The following is an 11,594-nucleotide window of genomic DNA, read 5'->3' on the forward strand; positions in this document are numbered from 1 at the left end:
AATTCTAATTATTTATTACCATTTAAGGGCGGGAATATATGTTTTCTATACTTTTATAAATTGTCTTTTTCTTTTTAAGAAAAATAACACATGAAGAAAAAAACATAAATACAAAATATATTAAACAACTTTATTTAACAAATAAAGAAACAGATAGATACACATTTTACAATGCGCCATTTTAAAATAAAAGAGCTCAGAATTAACAGCATTATATATATGGAATGAATTATAATAATTCCTAATCTGAAATGGAAAATTAAAAAAAACAGCCAATATATTACATACAATTTTCTTCCTAAAATAACAGAGCATGCTGTACAGAAATTAATTACAAAAAGACACACATATTTCAAAAGAAACGAAACTGGTTTCTTTTGCTGGTTAATTACAAATTACTTTCTCACTATAGAAAGCTCTTTATTTTTACATAAACATGTTTTTATTTACAACTGATTTTAATAAAACAATAATAATGTTTTGAGGGAACTTAACAGAAATAAAATTCTGTAATCTTCAGCTGAACGCTATCATTTTTTCGTATGTCCCTGTATTTTAGATTTAAAAAAAAAGAATGTTAAGGTCTATTTAGAAAAAAAATAGTAGAAGTGTAAGAGTTTTTTTTAATTTTTTATAGAGAATAGTCAACTTGATTCAAATTAATTTTTCACAATAAAACGGTAGACCATCATAAACCTTCAACAATGACACCATTAGCTAGAAACAAAGATTTTGTCGAGCAAATTTATGTTTTCATTTGGTATAATCTTTTTTTTTTATCTAAATGGGGCATTCACCCCTGTGGCAGAAATATTTTCGGGCATTCTGCTACATACCTCTCTAGTACTAATATCTTTCTGCAAGATACTTTTAATAATAACAAATATGCATGTTACTAATATAAAGTAACCAAAGCGTCAACTTTAAAAGAAAAACTTTTCGGTTACAGAATTTTTTTAAATTCGAATACTTAATATTTTTTTAAATTCTAATATCATGGGCAATATTCTCGCATTTTGCAGGGGGAAAAACGCACTAAATATTTCTTTTTTCGCATTTTGTAAATCATCATCACATTAAAAAGAAAATGATAAAAAATCGTGAAACAGTAACTACCGAAAAGTAGCTCGACGGAGAAATTACGCGAATCGAACTCTAAAAAAAAAAGGTTTGGTAACTACGTGTTTTTATTTCGATATTCAGTTGTTGTAAAAAATAATATAGTGTTAAAAATATGATTTTAAAAACTATATGGAAGTTAAAATTAATAACTGCAAAAAAAAAAAAATAGAACGAAAATTTCTATAGGATAGTTTATATAAGCTATGGAGGCACCATAAGATCATGAATTTTGTTTTAATTACACAAGCATTATTGCAAAGTTGTAAATATTACATTATTTTCTACATTTTAAGTTATATAACCGCAATGTGAAATAACATGCTTCAAAATTTTTAATCGCTGACAAATACAATAAAAACTTTAAATCTGGTAACAATGATTTCATTTTAAGAATGAAACACAAAAATGTACTGCTCAGACTTTTCTACTTAAGTTAAAGCATAGTTTAAACGAAGTAGTATAGCTCGTTCACCAGGAGTTGGCACTTGGCTCCGCCTTCATCACGTGGTATGCGACGATACTATTTCGCTATTTTTGGGAGAAGGTTGCGAGCAAACTTGAACAATGTTGCTATTTGGCAATCGTTTGGCAAAAATATTTATTTCGCAAACTTTATGTGCATTTTTTTAATAATAAATATTTCATAAATTTGATTATATTTTGCACCATTTCTTATGATATTTCTTTCTTTTGAGTGAATAGTTTGTCCTTTATGAGCCATTTCGCTGGGAGAACAACAAGAGAAGATAANATATAGTGTTAAAAATATGATTTTAAAAACTATATGGAAGTTAAAATTAATAACTGCAAAAAAAAAAAAATAGAACGAAAATTTCTATAGGATAGTTTATATAAGCTATGGAGGCACCATAAGATCATGAATTTTGTTTTAATTACACAAGCATTATTGCAAAGTTGTAAATAGTACATTATTTTCTATATTTTAAGTTATATAACCGCAATGTGAAATAACATGCTACCTTTCAAAATTTTTAATCGCTGACAAATACAATAAAAACTTCAAATCTGGTAACAATGATTTCATTTTAAGAATGAAACACAAAAATGTACTGCTTAGACTTTTCTACTTAAGTTAAAGCATAGTTTAAACGAAATAGTAAATACATCACGTTTTCACAATGCAACATATTCAAAATTTTAACAACATATTTTATTTTTACAAATTTATTGCCTTTTCAAGTACCAGGTTGCATGAAACGCATCGTTTTCACCTCTCCATTAATTAAATTAGAATTTATTAAGTCTCATTTAATGTACATAAAAAAATCACGTTTTTTTGACACTGGGAAGAAACTGCTGCATACATCTGTATGCGTTTTCCATTTTCTAAAAGAAAAACCCCGTATTGGCTATCTGAATATTGGGTTTCTCCTATGAATCACTCCCAAATTTGGTAGCCAGATAAAATCGACCCCTTGAAAGAAGATTCAGGTACTCGCGGAATAATAGAAACAACAGTTCGATATGAGCCACAGATCACAGAGAATATCCCAAAAGAGATACAAAATGTTTTGTCAATAGCGAAAGCTCAAGTTTGTATTATTCAGAAACAGTTCCATCATCTTGTCAGCAGACCGATAGCGAAAATCCAGAGCAGAGAACCATAGTTGCTGTTGGCATCGCTGGTGGAAGACTCGACATGCGCAGAAGGGCAGTCGATGACCTGGCGATGAAATGAATGTTTCTTCCGTCTCTCACACTCATTGCGATAGGGTCCTATGCAAGCAGCGTATGCCATGGCATGAGGTACGTAAGTCTGTTCTTGGACCCCTCTGAAAAGATGGGCCATGGGGCCACGAGCATAAACTGGTACATCCTCGCCACCGTGTGTATCCCATCTACGTGGTACAGCACTTTGTTGGACATAATTCTTATCCTCTGTAATAAACATTGACATCAGACGCTTAAATTGAACAAAATATATTTATATATGAATCAGAGTTCGAAAACCAGTCACCTCCACTTTTTCCCCGTCAAAAATTGAGATTCTTGCATTTTTTAAAGCTCAGCTGACGTAGATACATAGTTAGGATATAAAACAAATCATGTCCTCCTACATGGTATCGAACATTTTGTGCATTAAAATTTAAATAATGTTCGAAAGCATGCCATAATTCTAAAGATGATCTGTTCGCAGAATAAACTTCGAAATATAACCACAAGATGGCTGCCGTTGTTGCTTATGTAGCAACAATTTTACCTGGACCCCAATTGGGCTCAAAATTGGCTCAATATGATTCCCATATGAACATACACCAATGGAAGAATATTGGGATGTATAGATTTTTTAATATTGGTTTATATAGGGCCAATATCGATCTTTAAGAGGCCAAGATAGGGCCTATATTGGCTGAAAAATGTATCTGAAATATCGGGTGATTCTAACAATTCTCTATAGGGCCTATATCGGTTGTAAAGTGGCTATAAAATATCGGACGAATCGGGCAATTCTATATAGGACTAATATCGGAGGAATAACGGCCTCTTGTACCTTTATCGAGCCAAGATTTGTGAATATTGTTCCAATGAGGACTCAAGTTATTTCGCTGCTAGGGGAAATTGTTCACATAACAAGCATAAAAAATGGAATTAAGCAAAAATGAAGATCAATAAATCAAAATGGAAAAGCGATAAAAGCAACATAAACCAAAATTGTTCTTAGTACACATTTTTAAATAAATATGGAAGACTGTTAAAAAAAAAAAAACTGTTAAAGGTTACTGTTTCTCTTGTTTTTACTTTTTATTTTAATCATTGAATTTTTGTGGTATTATGATTTTATTCTTATTTTGTCTTCCATTATGGGGCCTTGGGGGAACAGTCAGTGTTTGGTTGAACGCTGACTACAAAAAGGTTCCAGCATGTTAGCAGGGCAGTGTGTTCCCTAAAGAAGTACTGTTTTTGCTGACTTGCTTATCTTTGAAATTTCGTTTTGTTTTTATTTAAGTTCTCCTATATTTATTTAAATTGTTTACATAAACTAGCATTTAAATATTTAATTTAGGCTTCTTATTTTGATGATGTCTTTTTTATATCACACAATGAGTTCAGAGAGTTGATCTTCAGATGGTATATCGATGGTACAAATAATATACTTGATTTCAGAAATTGATGACCCGGAAAAATATGTAATGAAAAGCTCTTATGGAAAAGCAAGAAAGGAGAAACAACAGTTTTAGATGTCATATTAAAGCATTTTTACTTATAAAAGCATTACACTTGGTAAAGTTAAAGTACATCCTTTCATTGGTGGTGTGCGCCAGTTAATATTTACTCTGTACAAAATGTCATAATCCGAATGATTTCTAATTAAACACTAATATCCCTTAATATTAAGGGGACCGGAAAGTAATGTCGTTTCGGCGCATTAAATATTCGTTAGACTTAAAAACCAATTCATTTTTTTCCGATCCGGCATTGAAAGGTTGTTGCTAACGAGGGTGAATACAGTATTGATTAAAAATAAGATCTTGACAACAAATATCAAATGCACCGAAACGACATTACTTTCCGGTCCCTCTAATATGTAATCCAAGACCTAACATAAGTCTTTATTTCATTTTGAAATGATTATTAATATTTTCGCTTATTAAAAAATACTGTATAGTATTCGTTTTAAGGTTTTGTCCGAAAACAGGTCAACTGCAAGTTTTAATTATTTTTTAAATTAACAAATTACGTCATATTGTAGCCTAATTGGAATGGAATATTTTGTAATCAGCCGTATTTTATTATCAAAAAATAAAAACAGATCTCTCTCTCTCTCTATATATATATATTTCAAGTTGATACTTAACTATTCAGTCCCTTGTCACTCCTGTAAAATTAGTTTGTTAGAAGTGACCAGTAATCAAACTCATTGATTTATTTACCAGTATTTGCGTCAGTCAAATTTTCTCTGCCAGTCTCAAAATTCCTGTTATAGCCAGGACCATTTGCGTACAGCAAGGTTGTATAAGGCATGCTGTCTACATCGGATTCTTTATTATCTAGACCTATTAAGGAAGAAAAATTCAATAAGAAATATTGAATCTCAAGTTGTTTTTTTTTTGCAATGCACGTTACTTTGCATTAATATATACACCGAAGAGCCATTACATTATGACCACCCTCCATCTATAACAAAAGACTCGCCCAGGTTTTCATGGTTTCTCACCCAGGAGCAATGTTTTCATGGGGCACATTAGGACCCATAATCCTCATAGAACAATCCTTGACGTCTGTAAGCTACTTAAACATAGTTGCAGACCAGGTTCACCCATTCATGGCAACAGTTTTTTCCTGCGGGGGATGGTGTTTACCAACAGGATAATGCACCATGTCATAAGGGTTGAATCGTCGAGGAACATTCCAGTGACTTTCATGTTTTGTCTTGGCCCCCAAATTCACCTGACCTTAATCCAATAGAGCATTTGTGGTCCTACTTGGAAAACCAAATTCGTGCTGCCACGCTACCCCCTCGCAATGTGAGGGAATTGCAGGACCAGTTTGTGATCGCTTGGTACCAGATACCTCAGACTACCTATCAGCACCTTGTGGAATCAATGCCTCGGCGGATGCTAGCAGTTTTGATGGGCTAAAGGTGATCCTACATGCAGGGTGGTCATAATGTAATGGCTCTTCGGTGTATATATATTACAAATACGGAGAAAACATGAAAAAATTATAAAGATTTTTTAAAAGGGAAGAAAAAAATTAAAAAATATATATATTTAAGAAATATTTGAAATGTGCAAATCTAATTGAGGTAAATCTATGGCTAAATATCTTCTTATATTTCAAATAAAATTTAAAAAAAAGTTTTTTTCCAATAAAATGTTAATATCTCTAAAATTATCAATATCAATTTTTTTTTAAAAATAAATTTATTTTTTATTAACTGTTATTAATATCTCTACAATCAACAATAATTAAAACTTTAGATTATCCAGTATAATATTATTAACTTGCGCACGTCCAGATTCGGGGCAATCCAAGGCAACTAAAATAAACACGTTTCTTTACTTCAGTAAGAACGCGTCATAAAATGATCCCATCATTATCAATTTACGCTTTTATTTTCATATTTTTTTTCAAACTGACAAACTTGTTACGAAAATATTTTAAATCCTTTTTGAAAGATACCGGTTCCATAGCACGTGGAAATGCATTTTACCTAGATTTGCTCATCTTTTTTCTATCTCGGGTACTGTAGTCTTTCTAATTTCGTTTCTCACTTTTATTTTAAATTTTTCGTTGGTAACTTTACGTTTTTTTCTTATTATTTCAAATCACTTTTGTTTATTCTCATTCACCGGGCAGTGGCACTGAACTATATAAATAATATAATAAAAACTTAATGCTGTTTGCAAGTTTTAAGTGAAATTATAATACGGATTTCTTTTTTTTTCCTCGCCTAATTATGGGATTGTATTATTATTGCTTTTACAGTTTTACAGTAATGCCTGCAAAGTTCGTATAAGTGTTGATTAAAAATTGTAATATTAAAACAATTTAGCGTAACAAATGATGTAAAGGTTGTTAACTTTTTTATGCTCGTAAAAAATTTAACTCAAATTTGAAGGCAGAATTTTTTGAGTCACTTTTTTTTAAAGAGGTGATAAAAAATGTTACCTAAAATAGGATTTCCACGCTTTGGCGTTCCTCCAAAAGAGAAGACGTGAGAGTGGTCCGAAGTGACAACTATTAATGTTTCATCGTCAGCTTTGGTCATCTGCAGTGCCGTGACGATTGCATCCTCAAGTGCCAGAGTGTCCACTAAGGCACGGTGGGCATTGTTGAAGTGATGAGAGTGATCAATTCGACCTCCTGAAAGACATAACTCTCATTCTAAATGAAATACATGCAGGGTGATTCTACGATCCTGGAACAGACATTTGGAGGGACGGTCTAGTGTACTAAAACATGCATGATTTTCAACAGGAATGAACCCAGAAAACCTTACGGCAACCTTGTACCGGAATTTTCTTTTTATCGTCATGAAAATGTTGGTACTAAAAACCTTTTTCCAATGAAGCAAAAATATTGCAGTTTCAAACCTTTCATCCTAAAAGGATTGAAAATTATTTTTCAAAGCTTTTTTTAAAAAGTATTGTCACTTAAGTCCATAATGACGTATTAGCTGACGTCACACTAACGATAGGATCAAATTGCATTGTCCATTAAAATTTCCATTAAAGGTCTGGTTTCTTAGAACAAGCGCCTTATCTGGGCGTCAGCGGGACACCAACGTCCCGCTGACGCCAACAAAGTACTGGTTTGTTAGCTCAAGGCCTGGTTTCTTAGAACTAGCGCCTTATCTGGGTGTCAGCGGAAAGTTGACGTAGAACTGACGCCAAAAAAATACTTTTTTGTTAGCTCAGCGTGAGCAGTCGGTCCAACGCAGACATTATCTCTCATTGCGCATGCGTTAATAACGTAAACAAATATTTATTTTGAATTTGTANCTGCGTTGGACCGACTGCTCACGCTGAGCTAACAAAAAAGTATTTTTTTGGCGTTAGCTCTACGTCAACTTTTTGCTGACTACCAGATAAGGCGCTAGTTCTAAGAAACCAAGCCTTGAGCTAACAAACCAGTATTTTGTTGGCGTCAGCGTGACGTTGACGTCCCGCTGACGCCCAGATAAGGCGCTTGTCCTAAGAAACCAGACCTTTAGAATGACTTAGATTTTAGATTATTTTCTCCTTGAGACTAGCTTTATTAAAAGATGTTTTCAAGCTCGAAAACCCTACGTCAACCTCGATTTAAGGTTTTTATATAGAAGGCTATTTTCCAAGGTTTTGGGTTAGAGTAATGTGCGTAGAATAGAACAGATTGTCACAGATGTTGTTTTAAGGTAAGAAAGTTTACACGTAAACCACATAACAAACCTTTTTAAGTTTACATTAAAAGGTTTATGCTGAGTGAAAGTAAACTTCGTCAACCGTGCAAACCGTGTCAAGGCATGAACACGAAAAAAAGGAGGAAAAACACGAAACTAACGTCATAAATTTTGCATTGGATCTTGTCCTCCGATATCAAGTAATGATGTTGAACAAAATCTTTAAATTTGAAAATGCAATTCTGATTTTTCTAGAATTTTGAAACTAATTGTTGACATTTACCTTTATGAGGTATTTATTTTATTCATATATAACACATTAAGTTTAACTATTATCTTATTTTTTTTAATTAAATGTGGTAATATAAGTTACAATTTAAAATTTAATTCAGAATAAATGTCAATACAAAACATGTATTCGAAACATTGTTATGTACTCATGTTACGTTTGTTAAGAAACATACATTGTTAGGTTTGTTTCTTATGTACTCAAAACATGTATTCGAAACATTATTCGATGATATTATTTTTTCATTGAGTTTATTTTTATTGTTCTTAAGGGTTTTCACTCAGTTTTTAAAGGCATTTTGTATGAATTATTAGCTCATCAACTTCCTGGCTTTGTATATAGCGCTAGGCCAGTATTTTAAAGATCACATGTTAGGAATTCCTGCCTTAAACTATTCACGTGAAAGTATTTTGTTAAAGATCGAGAAGAGTATTCAACTCTAGTATATGTGTATATAAAGTGTACAGTAAGCAAAAAAAAAAAAAAAAAAAAAAAAAAAAAAAAAAAAAAAAAAAAAAAAAAAAAAAANAAAAAAAAAAAAAAAAAAAAAAATATCACCCAGAATAACTTTTGTTTTAATGATCGGATTTTCACGCACTAAATGTCAATCTTAATGATTTCTAGAGGTGACTTCAAATATGCTTATTGATATGCTAATTACAAATTTAAATACGAAATCAGACACAAAAACGCACTTTCTCTGAATGAACCTAAATTTTTTTACATGCTCGGATTCCTGACCGTAAAAAATAGGGGAGAGGATTTGACAAAATTTCGAAAATATTGGATCACAAATTGGGGAGCTAGGAAGTTATATATATTTGGCTTCGTCCCCAAAAGATGCCAAGAACTATCGCTATAGCAGTAGTAGAAATTTAACATAACCCTACACTAACTGAGTAATCGAAAAGAGAGAAATACTCCGTTGCTACGCAACCAAGCTGAGAGAATAAAAAAAGAATGAAATAAAAACTGAAGCCATTCATGGTTTTGTGTGAACTCGAAACAAAAAGGCTTTTTTTTCTTTTTTAAATAGTTAATAGAAAAATATCTAAGTTTTTAGGCAACAGGTTTGTTTTTAGTTGATTTCTGCACAGGAAACGAAAATTTCTTTTATTATCATCTCCTTTAAAAATAAAACTTGAATCCATTTATAAATTATTTATCATTTACCAAGATTCTACTAATTGAACTCATAAACTTTTTATAAGGCATTAATTTGTATTTTTTAAGCTGTTTTTAATTTTTTTAAATATGAAGATTTTATACTAAAACCAATTTTGCATTATCTTAATTACATACAGAGTTGTAGGGCGAATCACGAAAAATATCCTGTAAAATCTGGAATCTAATGCACATTCACAAGGCTTTATATAAATCACGATATTTTTTTTATTTTTTTATATAGTTTAAGAAATTAGTAAATGTCAAAAAGATTTAAATATGTATGTTTAAGAATATTGTATGATTCATTTTTTAAAAAATCATTTCATTCTACCAAACATGTGAGTTACGTGGCTTTCATCAGATAAAGATAATTTGCCAATAGCATCCAGCTGTTTTTATGCATTCTGAAACGGATTTTCGTAAATTCTCCATAAAATGTAGCTCAACATGTTTAGCAGTTACGATCACCAATATTGCTACGGTAATTTCTTTGCTTTATTCCATTTATTACAAATTTATTTTACGATTCTTACCATCGTTACATACATATATATCTGATACGATAGTCTCCTTTTAAAAAGAATTCGCAAGGTCCTTAAGAAACTGTAATAGTGACAACAAAATCGAGAAGAGAAAAGTATTTTATTACGTTTATATTCACTACACACAGCATTACATAATCAATTTCAAATATAACTTCAAATATCTGGTTAAAATATCTGGTTTAATATCTGGTTTTAATTTTAAAGTTAATGATAATTTTGTTTGTTCAATATAGGTGTCTTGGTTTTTTTTTAATGTTTTAACGACCGCAATAACCCAGTTAAAATAATAATTTATAGATGTTTGCTTCGTTCAGCATAAGATTTTGATCAAAGTAATGATCAAGATAAATCCACATTATACTGGATAGTAAAAACTTCATTGGCTTAAAAGAATATGAAGAAAATAAACACCCAATCTTAAGATTCGCATGACGTGAATGAAAAAAAAAAGTGATATGAAACAGAAATGTGAAATTGTCAACGGAAAAACATAAAAGTGGACAACCAAACTGGAAAACCGCAGTACCCCAAAAGTAAAACAGAAAATTGAATATTAAACAAAAACAAAACTAAAAAAAGCAGCAGTAGCCGGGAAAGGCAAATCAGTACAAAATGCATTTCTACGTGCCAGGGAAAGCGGGGTGAAACTATTATCGTTAACTAGGGCGTTCATATGAATAAAACAAGATATCAAGATGCGCTGATGTAGCATGACGTTATCGCGATTAAATTTTTCCCGAACATGCAAAGAATTTGCAGCAATAGATTGATCGCATTTTTGAAAAGGGACTTATCTACCGTGTTCTTTTAGTCAAAATTTTAAAACCCGTCTGGTTTATACTATATAGCTGAACTTGCTCTGGCAAGGAATTCATTCTCCGTTTCACTCTCGGCTACCAAAGTTTCACAAATTTTTTTTTTGCCCATTTTTATTTTCTATTTCTCGATGGCAACCATACATTTTTTATTTCAAATCACTCTAGTTTTCTTCATTCACGTCGGCCGATTCTTAAAAAAAATAGATGCCTATTTTTGTGCCAGTTAAACATTTCCTTTAAACGTTGCCATTCCCAGGGTTCGCTTGACTTTAATGACTCCTGACGTGAATTTTTTTGAGCTCTCGAAACATCTCAACTTCCCTTTACATTTTCATATTGTTTGAAGATAAGGAAATTTTTGTCTACCCTCTTCAATTTCTTTGGATTATTCATTTAGTGACACAGTATATTAAATTAAAATACTTAATGTGTCATTAAAACTAGTTTCACGTAAGATAATGGTTATCACTCTGAGATTGGAAGAAAAACATAATCTATATTATATAAAACGCTAATACGTACGTACGTACGTATGTATGTATCAATAAAACCGATGATATTTCTTTTCTCGCGCTGGCAACAGTTTTCATTTTTAATTGATCGGATTCGGCGCGCAAGAGCACGTAGTGAGCATCATATGGCTAAAATAACCAGAGTGAGCATTATCAGGTTGTTCAATTCAGATTCATGCACTAAAAACATGACAATATTTAATTTAAACTCAATTAGGAATTAATTAATTAATTGAAGTGAGAATGCTTTAAAAGGCCGCTGTTGAATTGATATTTTTCTACTGGGAGCTACCTAAA

The 11,594-nt window shown here is 31.6% G+C and overlaps 1 protein-coding gene and 1 long non-coding RNA gene across 2 annotated transcripts in view; one reads left to right on the forward strand and one right to left on the reverse strand.

Annotated features, from left to right (window-relative positions):
- Positions 1 to 1,937: 1,937 nt before the first annotated feature.
- Positions 1,938 to 11,594, reverse strand: part of LOC107457235 (alkaline phosphatase) — a 77,033-nt gene continuing 67,376 nt past the window's right edge. The window contains exons 7-9 of the mRNA XM_043054938.2: positions 6,757 to 6,951; positions 5,016 to 5,138; positions 1,938 to 3,021 (exon numbers count right to left, since the gene is read on the reverse strand). Of these exons, the coding sequence (XP_042910872.1) occupies positions 2,702 to 3,021; positions 5,016 to 5,138; positions 6,757 to 6,951 (638 nt within the window). The 3' untranslated portion in view covers positions 1,938 to 2,701. The remainder of the gene's footprint in view (positions 3,022 to 5,015; positions 5,139 to 6,756; positions 6,952 to 11,594) is intronic.
- LOC122272008 (uncharacterized) overlaps positions 3,948 to 11,594 on the forward strand; it is a 94,075-nt gene continuing 86,428 nt past the window's right edge. Inside the window, exon 1 of the long non-coding RNA XR_006226726.2 lies at positions 3,948 to 4,035. This is a non-coding gene — a long non-coding RNA (uncharacterized lncRNA). The remainder of the gene's footprint in view (positions 4,036 to 11,594) is intronic.

Source organism: Parasteatoda tepidariorum, chromosome 3 (genome assembly GCF_043381705.1).
Source record: "Parasteatoda tepidariorum isolate YZ-2023 chromosome 3, CAS_Ptep_4.0, whole genome shotgun sequence".
NCBI classification, from domain to species: Eukaryota; Metazoa; Arthropoda; class Arachnida; order Araneae; family Theridiidae; genus Parasteatoda; species Parasteatoda tepidariorum.